The following is an 18,664-nucleotide window of genomic DNA, read 5'->3' as shown; positions in this document are numbered from 1 at the left end:
TTGTAAACATCCTATTTTTTCATCGGTTGATACTTTCGTATGTATATTTCTAAATTTAAAGTCTGTGTTCTCCCAGTATTTAGAGAGGTATTGAGTAGGCTGAGGTAAGTTAGTGTAACGGTGTTTGTTTCTGTTATTTTGCTTGGGAAAATTTTAGGTTGGATTTGATCCACACCATCACATGCGTGTGCCAGCAATACCTCCAAACCTGACAGGCATTCCGGGAGGAAAACCGTGAGTACCTCTGAACCTCGTGCTCACCATGTGCCAGGCCCTGAGCCCTTGCTGGCCCTTTCAGCTGTGCACTGCTAGGCAGTGGGGGGAAGCTGCCCAGGCTCATATTTTGTTTTTGTCTTTTTTCCTTCGCAAAGAATTTCCATTTTCTCTTTGCACAAGGAAAGAGGTAATGAGGTGGGGTTTTGTATTTTCAATTTAAAATCTTGAGCTTCTAATATGGAAATGCAAATTACTGAGGCATCTCCAGCAGTCAGGTCTTCTCTACGTCTGTTACTGAATTCTTTTGTTGCCTTGAAAGAAACGTTTTATGTGCAAACCTGGATGCTCAAAATTTGAGCATGTTGGGAAAAGACGTGCCAAACTTCAAAGGCTGTGAAGAGAAAGAAGTGTGGTCTTATGTTCAATTGTGTTTGCGGAAAAGGTGGCTTGCTCATTTGGCTTATCATCCTGTGAGCTGGATATTTGGAGAGGCTGTATTCACAGCCCCCTTGAGTTATGAAGGCAGAACGCACACATCAGTTTTTCCAGTCTCTTCTTGTACATTCTAATCTCTCACCGTATCTCATTGCACATCCTTCATTTCAGTCCAGCGCACCTTTTTATTACCTATGCACGCTTGTCTCTGGCTTCATCTTCCCAGATGCAGAGACTTGACTGTAAAATAACACCGGCTCTTCCCTTAAAATCCTGGCTTGCTTCCTCTCTCCTGTCTTTGGGAAATATCCCTGCAGACCCTCCCTGCCTTATTCGTCATGCGTATATATTCTCATGGCTCTTTCTACTGGTGTCCTGTCACTACACATGCCAGACACCTGCTGCTTCCCCAGGCTGGTGCTTTCTCCCCACCCTCTGCTACCAACACTTTACCCTCCCTAGCAGTTAATTCCCCTCTCCCAGAGACCTCCTTGGTGGCTGGCCTGCCTCGGGGCATTTGCTCTTTACTGGACCTTCCTGTGGTAGTACTTCTATGGCTTATTTCTCACTTCAAGTGTCTACTACAATGTCACTTACTAGAGCATTCTGCCCTGACAGCCCTATCTAAAATAGCATCCTTCTCTCCCTACCCCTCTCCATCATTGTTCTTCTCTTCCTTCGGCATGTTTTTGTATTTGTCTGTACCTGTTCCATTATCTGCCTCTCCCTGCTTGAATGTAAGCTCCATGAGAGCAGAAGAGACCTCTTTGCTCTTCAGTTGCAGAAGTAGCTCCAGTGCCTAGAACGGTACCTGGTTCATAATTGGTGCTCACAATATATATGTTTTAAATGAGTGAGAGAGGTGGGGAGAGAGAGTGCGTAAGTGAGCCAGCCAGTCCCTCTCTTCTCTGATCTCCCATTGCTTGTTTATTCACTACTATACACTCAGGCACTTAGCTGTCACCGCGTTGTTTCCCATGTGTAACAACTTGTGTAGCTTACTTCTGTGCAGATCTATGCTAAGCTTCCCTGTTGTATCAAACACAATGCTGGCTCCATAGCCAAGTTGCTTCGTAAATATTTGACTGATAATAAGGGAGGCAAGGCAAATCAGACTTTGAGTTCCCTGAGAATTGAAGGTATAAATCCCCCTCAGCGTAAAATTCTGTGTACTTGTGTGTGTTCTGCAAATAGTTGTTGACTGACTTATTAGTCTTGTTGACCAAGAACTCTGATGTATTTGAAGGTGAAAGTTTGGTCTATTTCAAACAGTGACTAAATAACAAGGTCATAGGATTGATCAAATAACTCAAATACCTAGGAGTTCCATAAGAACCTGTGGTGATGGAGAGGGCTTTTTTGTTTTGTCTTGTTTTGTTTTTAAGGAAAAGGTATTATCCCGTGTTCAGGTACTGCATAGTTAACACTTGGTTAACTAGCTGTTGTACCAGAGCTGTAGTATAACCACTAGAACAGAAGAGCTGGTGCTTCTCATCTCAGCTACTGCCCAGGGGCCACAAGGAGTGAAGGGGTGTTTGGTGCCCATGAAGAAGAATGGCAGTCTTGGTTTAGGTTTGGGCTGTCTGAGCCACTGTTGAATTAGAGCTGGTCTGATTCAGGAGGCTCTTCTGAGCCTCGAGCCAGATTCCCTTCCTTCTCCTAGTCTTGATACTTAGCATTATAGAATCATTGAGATCCTTTTGAGAAGATTGATGGTTTGAAGATGGTTGCAAATTTTTGTTCCTGGGATTGATAGAACCCACATCTCATGCAGTTGGCCAATGACATTAGGAATCCCACAAAGAGAGCATGGTGTGGTCAACAGAGTGAGTTCTAGAGTGTGACATCTAAATTTGAACTTTTACTCTCCCAGTTGACAACTACTGAACAGTTTCTTAACTTTGTAAACTTTAGTTGGCTCATCTATAAACCAGGGATGGCACGCCCTGACAAGCTGGTGACGAGGTAATGTGTTACATGTTTGGTACCGTGTTTGATACATGGGGCTTTTCAGTCAACCAGAGCATCATTTCTGGTTTAGCGTTGGCTCAGGACATTATCAGTTCTTCAGCTGCTTATATAATTGAACATATTGTAGTGGGTAGAAATGACCCAAGAAAATTAGATTGAGTAAATTAGACTCCATGTTCCTGTCATTAGTGTGTCTTTGTACAAGTGTCAAGACCTGTAAATTCACATTCATTTATGCATTTGCGATACTGTATTTTTATTTTAGATTTCTCAGAAGAAATGATTATAACAGGTGGCTCTTGAAATCTTAAGATACAGAATTGTGAAACTTTGTCATGTATGTATTTTTCTACAGAAACTCTTTTTTTGGTGCTAGAATGTAAAATATAATAAATCACCTAAAGTCTTTCCCTACCACGCACACAAAGTACCACCTTTCTCCAGAAAGACTTAAAGCAGTTGTGCATCTCTGTTGTAATTATTTTTACAGAATGAATCACATTGGGTCCTCTTGTCTATTCTGGTGAATTAGCAAGAGTTCCACTCAATTTGTAATTAGAATGACAATATAGTTTAATTTCAACATAAGCCCAAAATGGACTTTTTATCCTCACCTGCTACTTAAATGAGACATCTATAAATAGTGCAAAACTATTCAGTTAAACCATAGTACTAATTATATTATGAGACATGGCATGTGGATGCAGCCATGACAGAAGGAAGATCTCAGGTTTATTGATTTTAGGCTGCTCACAATTCAGAAATTTTTCCCTGTTCTGTTTTTATAAAGCAGGATTTTTCAAAATAGGAACGATGTTAGACATACACAGTAAGCCCTTAACAATTATTTATTGGCTGGCTGACCTACTAGTGGGTTCATATGTGACTTAGAACCTGATTTTCTGTCATACTTTATAAAGTACCCTGGCCAGATCTTTTATTGTGAATTCAAGGTCTAGTCCCATCTTGTGAGACATTGAAAACTTTGGAGGTGTTGCAAAGTATGGGAAAGATGAGTGCCACGTTACAGAACTCGGCCTTTTAGAGATGGAAAACGTGATGAGGGTGGGACGGCCAAGGACCTTCTCTAAATATGCTGAGTTTTCATCGAAGCATGATGGCTTCAAATAAAATAGCACCTTCAATGCACATGTTTTAAAAAGAGCGATTTGCAGATGCCTTGATGTTTGAAGTATTGTCCTTTCGGGAAGTCCAAGCTGCTTCTGTTCTTTTTGCCAGCTTCCTTAGGGGGCTGTTCTTAGCTACTCAGTGCTTTCTCCTGCTGTGCACATAGGTGCTTGTGCGTGTGTTTTGGAAGAGCGCAGGTCACTGTATTCTCTGGTTCCCTGAACCCTCCCCCTTCAGCCCTTCGTTTCTAGTTATTTGCTGGACATCTCAGACAACTTGAGTGTGTATTACTTGCACTTCAAATTTATCGTATCACAATGTCCCCCGACTAGGTCTTCCTCGCAAATTGCCCACCAGGAGTATTGGTATTCTGGTTCTTGTTTCCTAAGCTCAGAAACTCTCTTATTATTGGCTCCTTCCTCACAGCTCCTTCGTTAAGTCCTATAGAATTTTATATCCACTATTATTTCTAGTGTGTCTTCCTTGACCTAGCCTAGTTCAGGTCCCCCATTACCATGCATCTAGATTATTGAAATAATTGTCTCTTACTCCTCCTACCCATTGTATTCCTTGCGATAACATGTATTCTGTCAGTTGCCCCAATAATGTCCTACCTGTTCTCCCTCCAAAAAACCCTGTTGTGAATTCTGTGTGTGGAGCTCTCAGGCTGGCCTTGCAGGCCCTCCCTTTTCTAGCACATAGATAGCAGTGTGTGTGTGTGTGTGTGTGTGTGTGTGTGTGTATGTATGTAGAGTATGAATGTATATATTCCTGATAGATCTGATCAGCCTGTGCTCAGGCCAGCTTCTCCAACCACTTAACCGTGGGATCGTTATTAAATAAATGAATCCTTGGATCAAAACCAGTCCAGGAATTTCCATCATTGCACCCCATCCTTTTAGAGCCCTTGCTCTCTGCTATTTGCACCCCCCGGAATTGTTTTTCCATCCTCCTCCCTCTTTGGCAAGATCCCTCCATTCTGCAAAACCCATCTCTAGTACCATGTCCCTATTGAAACATGAGCATTGTCTCTTCTTTATGAACCACCGCAGAACTTCATACTTCACGTTTTTCACCTGGTACTGTGGGCACTTCTGTGCTTTACTCCTCACACTTCCTAGATTGGAAGCTGCTAGGCCAATGTCTTACCCGATTTTGTATTCTTAGCATGATGTCTGTGTGTAAGCATGTGGCTAAGAGGTCCTTATCAATGGATTTAATTGGATAGAAAAAGAATAATTGTTCAAGCCTGGGTTTCTCTGATTTCTAGAATGGTTGGCTCTCATTACACATTCCAGTACACTTTGCCAGCTACTCATCAAAGAGTTTCTTGAAATCTGATAAGAATGTACTGGAGTTTTATTTTTTCCAGTCTTGAGTATCTGACATGTAATAAGAGCAAACAGGGCCACGTATATCCTTAATGCTCTTGACATTCTTGTTAAAGGAGTGCTAGGAACATAGTAGGTGCTCACAGAGTGGTTGTGGTTGAGTTGAAGAATGTCCTATCAAAAACCTTGAGAGAAATCGTGTGTCTGGTTTCTTAACTATTTAAATTCTCAAAGCTCCTTAGAAACCATTTAGTGATACTAGAGAGAAGGGATGGTTTTTCTTCAAGTAAATTACCATTAAGAATATATAACACCATCTACACTTGGAATAACCTTTTTTTTCTCTTTAAGGTTTAGTCTTCATGACCTCTTTAATTGCTAAATCAATTAGCCTTTTCCTCTATCATCATCCCTCAGAATCTCAGCCTTCCTCTGCAAGCATTACTGCCTTCCCCGCTTTGCCTCATTGACACCTAGCACTCTCCCAAGGGGGACCCTTCCACATGCGGCTCTATGAGGGGGTGCCCCTTCATTTGTTTCATATCCTGAAATCCTTAGGAGCAGTGATGGGGTCATAAAGGCTATGTCACACACACACACACACCCTACCCAGTCTTTTCTAGAACCACACTCTCATATTTTTGTGAAAACTCTGACCCTTTGAGGCTTGTACCATTGGAGTCTACCTACTCTTCTGCCTTGTTGAGGGATTTCCCCAGTTTATTAAAGATTTGACACTAGCTTAGGGTCTTCCTCCCCTCAGAGCCTGCCATCATTCCATGCAACTACAGTGTTCATAAGGTTGGCCCCCAGTAACCTTGTCTTGGGGTTTGGACCATGTCGACTGTAGCTGTCCTTTTTGACTTCACTTACCTACTTAACAGGCTCACAAAAAAGATCTCATGAATGCCCCTCACTGTGTCACTTCCAGAATTCACATGTCCATTCAGCACAGCCTTCTCTGCCTCCAGCCAACCAGAGTAGTGATCTTTTTTTTTTTTTAATTTTTTTTTTTAATTTTTATTTATTTATGATAGTCACATAGAGAGAGAGAGAGAGAGGCAGAGACATAAGCAGAGGGAGAAGCAGGCTCCATGCACCGGGAGCCTGACGTGGGATTCGATCCCGGGTCTCCAGGATCGCGCCCTGGGCCAAAGGCAGGCGCCAAACCGCTGCGCCACCCAGGGATCCCGAGTAGTGATCTTTTGAACTGCAAATCTGTTCCCAGCTGTCTCACTGTCTCCCAATCCCCAGCCACTGGCTTCTCCCCTAGGTTACTGCACAGACCTCCCGTCTAGTGTTCCTTTTCCCATTCTGCCACCTGTAATCCATTCTTCACCCAGCAGTCAGAATGATACTTTAAAACTTAACTGAATCCTATCACTCTCTGTCCAGAAGTCTCCAGTGACTTCCATTCCACCCAGGGTAGTATCCATGCTCCTCCTCACAGCTTGCCAGGTCCCTTTTACTGCTGCCCTCCCTCTGTCCTCAGCCTGCCCCATTCACAGAGTGCACACTAGTCTTCTCATTTGCTTCTGCTTCAGGGACTTTGCATCATTCCATCTCCTGGCACATTCCACATTCCCCCCTCAGTGTGTGCAAGGGCCTGCATCCCTCCTTCCCGTCTTCACTCATATGCCCCCCCAGGCTTGTACACCGTGTGTGTGTGTGTGTGTGTGTGTGTGTGTGTGTGCGCGTGCGCGCGCATGATAATCTGATGGGGAACTGAGGATACTTATTTAGCTACTTTTATGTGGTATCTTCTTTCCCTTCTATATATTGGCTCAGGAGAATAGAGACTTTGTCTACTTTGTTCACGCCTGAATGTCCAGGACCTGATAATACCTGACTCATAATAGGCAGTTAGTAAATAGTTTCTGAAAAAATAGGTAATAAACATTTTGTCTTGCTCTGGCCTCCATATTTGCTATACCCCTCCCCCTCACACCATCTCCCTCTCTATATCGAAGCCCCATTGTCCTCACTCAAATCCCACACTACCAGACATGTGCATTGTCCATCGCATTGACCATCTGACCTTTTTATTTATGTGAATATCTCACTAATGAGTCTGCCCCACTACTCACCTGCTGCCCACTCCCCACTCCCACAGGCTGTAACCTCAGGAGATAGGAGATTTTTCTTCCCATTGTAACCTTGGTCCTGCTAGCATGGTGCTTGGCACACAGGCAGTATCCCAGAAGTGTTGAATGGTTGAATCTGTTAATAAGCTGTCAGGTGGTAGACTATCTTCCACCATCTCTCCACTTGATTGTCTCTCTCAATGTCTGTGTCTCTGACTGCTCTCACCGGAGGTTCCTTAGATGGAAGCAGGCCCCTGCATCTAGTGTACTCACTGCATGATCTGCTACAGGATCATCGTTTCTGCTCCCTTAGCTTCAACTGTCACTTCTTAGTTGATAGGCGCACACTACCTTTCTAACCTAACCTCTCTTCCTGAATCACAGCACTCAACTTCCTGTTGAGTCGTTTGGGTTCCCAACTGCCCTCAAATTGAAGAAAACCAAACCATTTACTTTCTTGCATGTGTACCTTCGGTCATGCTTTCCTTTCACTTCAGTAATGTATCATGGTCTACCTGAGGCACCTGGGTTCCAAGCCTTAAAGCCCTCCTCCGTGCCTCTGTCCCAGGTCACATATCCAGTGTGTTTCCAGTCCTGTTGTTTGAACCAAAATGTCTTCTGTCTTGTTTTCCTAGCTTCCCGTCCTCCTTTCCCCCTCAGCAATCTGGCATACTACTTCTCTTCTACAGCCCAGTTCTGTGCCTTTCTCCATTGTTTGCAGAGAAAGAAAAAGCCTTCCACTATCTGGCAGCACATCTTCCACTGCTGCATGCTTACATCATCCTTTCTGGGGACACTGAGGGAATGATGAGGGCCCCTCAGTAATGAGCTTAATTTTGATGAACGTGGCTAGCCTGTAGATTTTTGCATTAAGGAACCGTAAACTATATTGGTTCTAAAACTCCCCTGATAGGTCCAAGCTCCAATCCGTTGTGTACCCACAGATGCTTTCCCTTTGTATAAACTTTTTCCTATAAACAGAGTACATTCCAAAGCTTCATGCCACAGCAAAATGGGCTATTGCCTGTGATAGAAGACTGGCCCAGCCCCCCCCTCCCATCACATAGCCTAACTTCAGTGTCCTAAGAATAGAGACCTGTTGAAAGAAATGTTCTAACTTAAGTTGCATTTTAGAACCAAATGTTTTCATAGCTATAGAGTTTTTCCTGGAGATGAGTTTGAGATGGAGCTGCTAAATACTCATAGGTGGGCCTTTGGGGTAGTCACACTGTATGCCTTTTCAGGTCCTAATTTTATTGGGAATGACTTGAATTAGTGACTGTCAAGTCTGATAGGACTTTGTTTTTTAATGTGTTTTGAGGGAGGGGCACAACTGTCATTTCACCTTGTAGACCTAGAGACTCTTAGCTTCTTAAAGCTGCTAAATTTGGCTTCTTGATCTCCATTAGTAAATCACTTGATTGGAGTGAATTCATATACAGGCAAAAATCTCATCACAGGATTCTGAATCACCCAAAGTAGAAAGCATTGCAAGTCTGCAGAGTGCCCTGAAGGAGTAGGTACCTAATGTTGGCTATCTTACTTAATTCTCTGTGAAGTATGGGTAGCCTTCTCTCCCTTTTAAAGATGAGAACTGAGGTACAGAGAGGCTCTGAGACTCTGAAAATTATGTTATTTCTACTGTACCAGGTAAATTTGACTTATTTGCAAATCATGTGTAGCACTAAAAATGTTTTATTTTTTTTATGTCCTTACACTGGTCAGTTAACTGACGTTTTTTACATTTCCCTTTACCTATTTTTTTGTCTTCCCCCACTACCTTAGAGCATACTCCTTTCATGTGACCGCAGACGGTCAGATGCAGCCTGTCCCCTTCCCCCCCGACGCCCTCATCGGACCCGGCATCCCCCGCCACGCACGCCAGATCAACACCCTGAACCACGGGGAGGTGGTGTGCGCCGTGACCATCAGCAACCCCACGAGGCACGTGTACACAGGCGGGAAGGGCTGCGTCAAGGTCTGGGACATCAGCCACCCCGGCAACAAGAGCCCCGTCTCTCAGCTTGACTGTCTGGTGAGTCAACATGGATGAACAGGGTTTACACCTTCATCCAGAAAATAGGATGGGATAGTGAGGGACTTAGATGGACAATCAGCAAATGGAGTTGATCCCAACTGGGTAGTTGTCTTTGGTGGTTTGCGGCCTTTCATGTGGAGACAGCGAGCGCTGAGGAGGCCTATCTTTCAGTTCCTCAAGGCAGCATTATCCAGTTCTTGATGGCATGTGCCGCGTGTCTCGTGCAGCTTTTGTAAACCCTGCCCAGCATGTGGGCACAGGCTCACTTGCCTGTCTGATAAAGGAGTTTAAGAAAAGCAAAAGCCCAGGAGGCTTTCCGTGAGAGTGCTCCTGACACTCAGTCTGTGACATCATGAGACCAGAGTACTGTCACGCTTCATGGGCAGACACTAGGATACCCCCTTGGCTGTCTCTTGGGCAGTTGTCCTTGCACTGCTTACGGAACTTCCATTGGATATTCTTTCTTAGACCAGCAGTGGGATTTTTGCAGCAGCACCATGTTAGGTCAGCTTAACATAATTGATGTACACAACATTCCCAGAACTGCGCAAGCTGGGAGGACAGTTTTTCCCCCCTCTACCCCTAACAGTCCATGATCAAGTTTTGTCTCCAGTTGATGCCGCTTGACCAACCGCTGCTGCCCTCTGTGCAGAAAGAAAGAGACTTCAGATCTCTAACCTCTGGCACCGTGGTGGCAGCAGTAGTACCTTTCACCATCCAGGTTCCCAGGCATGGCTACTCCAGGACTGCATGTGCTCCTGCCTTAGTGTGTGTATTTCTGTGTGTGCAAATGACTCAGGCAGCAGGGTGATTTGGTGGTGGTGGGAGTTGGGTCTAGATCTTTGCATTTTCATGCTAATTAAGATTAAATATCTCAGCACTAAATTTGTAGATCAAGTTTAAGTACTTCCCTAATTTCATGTAATTTTCTAGCATTAATCCACTTTATCATTGTCATAAGTAAAAATGGCTCATTAAAACCAGGAGGGAACACAATACTTTTTATGGATTTCTGCTCTCATGTTAATGCTGTTTTCCTTTCCTCATGAGTGATCTCTTGATGGTTTTTGTCTCTGCAGAACAGGGATAACTACATCCGTTCCTGCCGATTGCTCCCTGATGGTCGCACCCTCATAGTGGGAGGGGAAGCCAGTACTCTGTCCATCTGGGATCTGGCAGCTCCCACCCCACGCATCAAGGCAGAGCTGACGTCCTCGGCCCCTGCCTGCTACGCCCTGGCCATCAGCCCTGACTCCAAGGTCTGCTTTTCGTGTTGCAGTGACGGTAACATCGCAGTCTGGGACCTGCATAACCAGACGCTGGTGAGGTGGGTCAGCAAGATCCCTTATCAGGGCATGAGAGGAATAGATTTTACCATTCTGGGCCAAAGAGCCCTGTGTGTCTAAGACGATGAAAAATAATTATCCTACTAAAAAGGGTTAGGGGACAGGCTCCTTTTAAAGATGCTAGAAACAAGTTACTAGTGTAAAATCTTTTCTGCACTTTTGAACTTACCAAATGAGGAGTTGTTTTCTTTCTTTGCTTTTTTTGGATATTGTCCTAAGCATCACCAATTTAAGTTTTTTAAAAATGAGGTCATTTTTACATAATTAATGTACATAATGTTCCCATGACCTCATGAGCTCATTAGACATCTGTAATTTGCCATCTGTGCTTGCTAACCAACCATCATTGTTGATAGACACTCAGAAGATTCATGGTGCAGGGCAACATCCTCCATGCCACATGTATCCCACACGTTCATCACTAAACACCTGCCATGGGCCCTGGAATTGAGCTGCTCACTTTCAAATGGGCTATATTATCTGTAATCCCACCTTTAAGGATGGGTGGATGCACTAAGTTGTCTGTTTAGAAGTGAAATTGTATGGAATTGGTGTTGATAGGTAATGCCCTGAAAATGAGTCTCCAGATGTCAGCACCCAAGAGAGTAGGAAGCAAGAGGTATGACCTGCTGGAGGATGTGAAAAGGTTGTAATCAAGCCTAGCCACAAGTCAAGGGGAACACATAAGGAGAAGAGGCCTCTGCTGTCCACCTGTCAGATATTTTGCAGGACTGAGCTCAATGTATGATTCCAAAAACATCACTTTGTTTTTCATCTTGGATAAGGCTCCTTATAAAGAACTACTTCTAATCTCTTCTCTACCACCCTGCCCATGTCTTTTGTCTACCAGCTCCTGGGGCAGCTGAGACATACATAGGCCTTACTTGAGAGCAGGCCTTTTGGTCTTGCACAGCCTGCTACAGTTGCATTGTTGCGCACTGGCAAAATTTGCTCTGCTGTTCCCGTGTCCATCCCCATAGCTTTAGTAGAAGGGAGAGTATGCCTTACATCCTCTTAAACCCTTTCTTTCATATGACAATGATAAAATAGATCTTAAATGTGTTTTTGATTATGTCATATACATGTAGCTATGTGAGTTTTATTATTTCAATTGGAGATTTTTTTTTTTCCCATTGCTAAAAGCAGGCGTTTTTTGGTATAAGAGTAGTTCAAAAAGTGTTTCCTCAGTGTTCAAAAATAAAAAATGCAGGAAATTCGGCATCTCAGTTAAACCTGAATTATGTGTGTTTTGTTATTTGAATCATTAGAAAACATAGTAAACCCAAGTAAAATTTATGAATAAGATGTTTGATGAAATTGATCCCTGAGGAATTCTAAATTTTTTTTATTGAGGTATAATTAACATTCAGTGTTATATTAGTTTCAAGTGTGCAAAATGATTCAACAATTCTATGCATTACTCAGTGCTTATCATAAGTGTGCTCTTAATCCCCTTCATCTGTTTCACCCATCTCCCACCTGCTTCCCCTCTGGTGATCAGTTTGTTCTCTGTAGGAGTCTGTTTTTTGTCTTTTTTCTTTGTTTATTCATTTGTTTCTTAAATTCTACAGATGAGTGAAATTGTATTTATCTTTCTTTGACTTATTTCCGTTAGCGTTATGCTCTCTAGCTCCATCTATGTTGTTACGAATGACAAGGACTCATTCTTTTCAATGGCTGAGTAATATTCCACTGTGTGTGTGTGTATGCGTGCACGTGCATATATGTATACACACACACACATACACCATATCTTCTTTATCCATTTATCGATGGACACTTGGCTATTATAAATAATGCTACAGTGAACATAAAGGTGCATACGTCTTTTCAAGTTAGTGTTTTCATTTTCTTTGGGTGAAAACCAGTAGTGGAATTACTGGATTGTGTGATGATTCAACTTTTTAAGTTTTTAAGGAAGTTCCACACTTTTTTCCACATTGGCACACCAATGAACTCTGAATTGAGTTCATAGGAAAACTAGTTTTTCAAAGGCTTTCTCTCCATTTGACATCTCTAGGCAATTCCAGGGCCACACAGATGGGGCCAGCTGTATTGATATTTCTAACGATGGCACCAAGCTCTGGACGGGCGGCCTGGACAATACGGTCAGGTCCTGGGACCTGCGTGAGGGGCGCCAGCTGCAGCAGCATGACTTCACCTCACAGGTACGGTCTTGTGCCTGGAAGTTTTAGAAGACACAGTTTTGTGGAATATATGGTATACTTAAGGGATAGTTCATTTGCCGTGTGATCAAGTCACTTTTGACTCTAGGTTAGATAACTGAAAATTGAATTTTTTTTCTGTCAAACTACAGTAATACTTTTTAAAGGATTAAAAAAATCTCCTTTATTACAAGCTTTTAGGGTTTAGGGTTTTATTCCAAAGACCATTACTCTGTATATATTTGAATTTTACGTAAGTGATTAAATTATATTGTGGAGATATATTGCATTACTTTGGGATCACTTATTTGGCTGTAATTTCTTCCTGTACAATTCAAATCCTTTTGACTTCCTTCATAATTTGAGTAGTATCCCAGAAGAAATTGTACCTCCCAGTTAAGGGAAGCAAGCATGTCTTCTGTAGGCACACTATCATCTGTTTTCATCCTAGATCTTTTCTCTGGGCTACTGCCCAACGGGAGAGTGGCTCGCAGTGGGAATGGAGAACAGTAACGTGGAAGTGCTACATGTCACCAAGCCAGATAAATATCAGCTGCATCTCCATGAGAGCTGTGTACTGTCGCTCAAGTTTGCCCATTGTGGTAAGTAGTCTCCTCCTGTCCATTTCCTGTCTGCTAGAATCGCTTCTTCAGTCTTCCTGCTGATGCATTTTCACTCCACTCCTTTGGTCTAGTAATATGTTCCTCTTCAGAATTACATTTCGTTCTCATATGTCCATGCCTACACCTCTAATGCCACGTACCAATCCACTTACTGTAGTGTTAAGTATAAATGACTCACTAAATCTAGGAGATGGAGCTTTATTTTTCCAGTGAAAAGAAACTTTTGTTGCAAACTAGAAGAGTTTTCCGTGAATAGTTCGTGCTCTGTAAAGCAAATCTTAGGTGTCTGACAAAGTAACACAAACAAAACCTTTTTCAAAACTCTCTTTCTGTAGGCAAATGGTTCGTAAGCACTGGAAAGGACAACCTTCTGAATGCCTGGAGAACACCTTATGGGGCCAGTATATTCCAGGTAACACTTCACTTATTTAGCTATCACTTATAGCGTGCCCTGCGAGGTGATGGTTTGCCCAAATTCTCTGTTCATTCTGTCAAATGAGTAAGGCTCCTGAGTGTCCTAGGAGGTAGGGGCTGGTGTCCTACCTGTTACACAGAGAATACCTTGCCTTAGGGAGGCTAGTGTCACAGCCACGAGCAGTGGAGCCATGGAGCCATGGAGCCTGGGGTGGGCTCCATTTCTCTTTGAGCCCAGAGCTAAGAGCCAGCTCTCCATGCCTCAGTCCCATATATATGTTAGGGTAGAGACTTTATGTCTTCTGTGATGTGTCTTATGTCTTTAAAATGCTTTTATTTTAAAAATCTGAGCATTTTGCTTCATTACTCTTAGTATTGTTATTTCATTGTTTTTTCCAAAGAGTGTTGTGGAAAAGTTTAGTAACTCTTGATTAATTTCAGAACTGTTTATTCTTATTGACTCAGTGGTACTTTGTGTCGTGTGTAAAATTGTAGGAGGACCAAATGTAGATACAATAAACACACACACATAGTCTCTGTGCTCTCAGGCTGGAATGTGAGAATTTCATAGGCAGGTTAAAGAAGACTCCTCTTTTTTAACCTGTACTTAAGATAGTTATTTTTTTTAGGTGTGTGGTTTATTTTTTAAGGAATAACCACAGATTTGCAGTTTTCTTGACAGAGTAGTAGTATGCCGTTCTGGAGTAGATCAATGCCCTTGAATCCAAAAATACATATATTGAGTGAAAATAGGGATCCCTGGGTGGCGCAGCGGTTTGGCGCCTGCCTTTGGCCCAGGGCACGATCCTGGAGACCGAGGATCGAATCCCACATCGGGCTCCCGGTGCATGGAGCCTGCTTCTCCCTCTGCCTGTGTCTCTGCCTCTCTCTCTCTCTGTGTGACTATCATAAATAAATAAAAATTTATTTAAAAAAAAATTTAATATTGAGTGAAAATACTGTGCAAGATAATAGGACAAAAATAGCTGATTCTTGCTGTCATGAAGTTTATAATTGAATACAATATTTTTTGTTTTTTTGTGAGGGTTTTTTTGTATTATGGGTCACAAGATGGTCCCAACAAGGACTTTAAAAAAAAAAATCTTAGAGTGAATCTTTTATAGTAAATATACATGTTATATCACATTTATACTGGGTTGTGAAGTAGAATGGATTAACTACAGGTTACAGTCAAAACAGGTTGAGAAACACTGGTAGTGGGTTAGCATCTGCATGTTGTCATTTATTATTTTTTCAACATTCAGAATTCTGGTTAACAGCCTGTGGGGGTGAGTTTGTTTGGCACAGTTTAGTTCAAAGTTGATATTGAACCCCTTGGAGTTAATATAGTTGAATATGGAATCCAGAACTATTAAGTATGGTACATTTCTCTTTCTAACCCTTGAATTCCTCCCCATTTGGAAATTTGCATTCTTTTTTCACACAGGAGGAAATTAGGCTTTCTATTAGAAATCTCTTTACATTCCTAGTTTCAAAAAATGGAGTGTTTTCGATGCCATTTTGCACTTGAGCTCTGAGGCAGCTCTCTGAGGGGATAGGCAACTAAGATGCCTTTGCCTCTTTGAAACACAGGAGGCTCCAGCAGGTTAAGTGACTCGTCTGGTGTTCCACAGCTCTGCCTCCATCCAAGCTGTCTGACCAATGCTGAAGGTTTTTCATGCTAAGGACACTCTGCTCTTACCTGTCTGAAGAATCGGATTCTAAACTGGGCCTTGCTTCTTCAAAGCACAGGTGCTCATACAACTGGCTTGCAACTGGCTTGCCTGCTTCCTGATGCCCCCAGTGCAGGAGCCCAGGGCCCAGCGTGGTGTGGTGTCCCTAGAAGTTTCCGTGGCCCCACCATTTTCAGGAAGTGCCTGGACCATCTTGCCCAGTTTGCTGCTCCTGTTTGGACAGCGGGACTCATTAATGCTTGTTTCCACTCTGTGTCTTCCAGCCCCGCCTCATGGGGTTTTCTTGGCCATAGTTAACATTTGTGTTTGTTTCTTCCCTAGTCCAAAGAATCCTCATCGGTGCTTAGCTGTGACATCTCTGTGGATGACAAATACATTGTCACTGGCTCTGGGGATAAGAAGGCCACGGTTTATGAAGTTATTTATTAAGGACAAATCTTCATGTGAACTGGACCCCTTCTCCTTGTAGCACTTTGTTCTCTCATTCTCTTACCCCCCCGCATCTAAAACCAAGGATTTCAAATGCTCATCACAGTTGTAGAGTTCAGTACCCCCACTTCCTCCTTGCTGTTGAATTGTGAATACTCGGTAAGAACCTGTGATACCAAATCTTCAGCTCTCTACTTGGAAGAACATGGAATAACCATACTTAACAGTGACGAATTCTTTAATTATGTATTATATCTGTAATATATTTATTTTGTTTAAAGAAGGCTTTCTAACTTTGACTGAATAAAGCTGTCTGCTCCTGCATTGATAATGAAGATGCGTTGTATTTGATACCCCTCCCCCCCTTTTTTTGGCAAAGGAGGGGAAAGGAAGGTTTAAAATAATTGATGAAAAATGTCATTAAATGTAGACTAAGGACTGTATAGAGATGTGAAATGTATAATTACATATGGAAGCAATATGTTGCTGTGTTGTTAGATTTTTTTGTTTTCTACTTATTTTAAATGTTTGAAGATTTGAACAATTAGAACAGGACAGGCCACGTCATATTCATTTGAGTCTATTTGGACAACTTTAACCAATATATCTATAGCTTTAGATTCTATTTGATAAAAGTAATTGGACTTTTTTCTTTTTTCTTTTTTGACTTGTCGACAAGTGTCTTTGTAATAAGTTTTTAATTCCTTTTTTTATTGTATTATAGACAGATGAACAAATTAAATTTGGCCTAAAGAGAGAACTTAATCCCTTCTGGATATTTTTGCCATGTTTCTTTGCAAAGGGAGATGTATACCTTTGGGCAGTTTTGTCATTACGAGAAATTACGGGCTATTTTTTGGCATGTTCTTTGGGAACTGCACAGATTCAGGGGAGGATTCCTCCTGCTGTGCAAGTCAAATCTTTTACAAAACAAGGACAGCAGAGGAGATTTGCAAGGACCTCCCTCTGAAACCAGAAAGAATGGACTCTCACCTGAGATGAGAACTTGCTTTCTTTACCTCCGGTTCTTTCCCTGTCTTAGTTGGATGTCCCCAAAATGGACACAGGCTGTGCCATTGTGCCAGAAACATTGTGTTATCTTTTATGTTGTTGTTGTTGCTGTTCAACTATGATATGTGACTCCTTTTTTTTTTATTATTATTATTTTTGTTTGAATGCTTTAAAAATCTTTTAAGTCTGTGGATCTGCTGATGTACAGTGCCTTTGCTGCTATGGATCAAAATCAAGAGAACTGTGTAGATAAACTTTATTGTATAAGTAGAAAATTACTTAATTTCATACTAGAAACGGATGGATGCTGCAAGTTGAAATGGACTGTCCATTGACGTTCCTAATGTGGTAGCAGAAAAAAATGGTGTCTTAAGTGCTTAGTGTTTGATGTCATTAACAGTTTCGTAAAACTCTACAGTGTAGAAAGATTTTGATACTAAACTGTGCATTGTACATAGTTCTAATGCATCGTATTGACCACCGTACTTCTATAATGGTAGATTGTTTGTGCATTCAGACTTTTAAGCATTAAACATAAATAACTTCTAGTAAGCTTATTTCTAATTCTTTGGCTGGCTTTCGTTTATTTTTTGTCTTTGGCTGTGCTGCTCCCATATACTAAAAACTACTAGTTTCATTCAAGGGAGACTGGTGTTAAAGTCATGACATGGGCTTCATTATTAGTGCCTCTTTCATTGTGTTTTTATTTTCACTTGACAAGAACTAGAAGGGAGAGCAGATGGAGGTTTGAGGATAGGTTACTACCAAATATTTATTGAGTGCCTCTTCGGTTTTTACAAGTGCTGTCTTATCAAAAAGTTGTCACGAAGAAGTTTATTGGTCACACTAACTCAGTAGCTGCATGTGGCTAATGGCTACCGTATTGGACTACTTAAATTTATAGAACACTTCCGTCATCACAGAAGGTTCCATGGGACCAGTGCTGCTTTAGAATTAACCCACACATAACCATTTCTAGCCATTTGGGTTTAGGAAACATGTCCAGTGTAATACTGTGGAGCCGTTGAAAGCATGAAGCCTATCGGGCTGCTGCTGCTGCTAGGGTGTGTGAAGATTGAGCATAAGGAGGTGCTTACTAAAGTTCCTGAGACTTGAAAAGCTGTCATTTTTAAGGATCCACTGGATAGAAAGAAGGGTGGGGTTGGGTTGGGGGTCCCACAGTGGTCTGGAGTGTGCTCAGCGATCAGCTGTAAGAAATAGTATTTACGGGCCAAGTTTCATCCCTGTGCGTCAGTGGGGTGGAAGCAGCACTTCAGATGTGAGTACTGTGAATGCTACTACATCAGGTGCCATGTTAAAGGATGCTTAACTCTGTGCATCCTTACTGAAATGTCTTTAAAAGTATAGAGGTTTAGAGAAAAAAAATTGTTTTGGTACGAAGAATATGACACTCATGCCCCGTGTGTTCACCTCCAGAAGGAGAATGTGCCTACCTTCAGGAAGTAGAATTCCCCTTTGGTGCCTGGTGGTCAAGTCTCTTAAGGGAGATCCAACATTGGCCATTACACTGGGTTTAAAAGTTGAGATGAATGCGTGTATAGACCTAGATTTTTTAAATTAATGGGTATCAGTTTCTGCTCATTGCTGAGGTTTTATCAGATTAAATTTGTATGTCTTTGATATAATCTCAGACCTAGATCTACACAAAAATCTTGATGTTGGAATTATAACTTGGTTTACCATAGTCTTTTGCTCCAACTATGGTCTCTCAGAATCTGAAGAACAACAAAGCTAGGAATCACCTGGCACCAGAGACAA

At 42.1% G+C, this 18,664-nt stretch overlaps 1 protein-coding gene across 12 annotated transcripts in view; it reads left to right on the top strand.

The window, feature by feature from the left end:
• Window positions 1-17,449, top strand: part of LOC112644677 (transducin-like enhancer protein 4) — a 142,472-nt gene extending 125,023 nt beyond the window's left edge. For all 12 annotated transcript variants that reach the window (XM_049091783.1, XM_049091762.1, XM_049116501.1 and 9 more), the window contains 7 exons: window positions 158-234; window positions 8,951-9,200; window positions 10,283-10,530; window positions 12,570-12,717; window positions 13,166-13,316; window positions 13,673-13,749; window positions 15,767-17,449. In XM_049091783.1, coding sequence (XP_048947740.1) covers window positions 158-234; window positions 8,951-9,200; window positions 10,283-10,530; window positions 12,570-12,717; window positions 13,166-13,316; window positions 13,673-13,749; window positions 15,767-15,874 — 1,059 coding nt within the window. In that variant the 3' untranslated portion in view covers window positions 15,875-17,449. The remainder of the gene's footprint in view (window positions 1-157; window positions 235-8,950; window positions 9,201-10,282; window positions 10,531-12,569; window positions 12,718-13,165; window positions 13,317-13,672; window positions 13,750-15,766) is intronic.
• The last annotated feature ends 1,215 nt before the right edge of the window (window positions 17,450-18,664 follow it).

The sequence above is a fragment of the Canis lupus genome, chromosome 1 (genome assembly GCF_003254725.2).
Source record: "Canis lupus dingo isolate Sandy chromosome 1, ASM325472v2, whole genome shotgun sequence".
Taxonomy (NCBI): Eukaryota; Metazoa; Chordata; class Mammalia; order Carnivora; family Canidae; genus Canis; species Canis lupus.
This window is presented reverse-complemented; position numbering and strand designations above follow the sequence as displayed.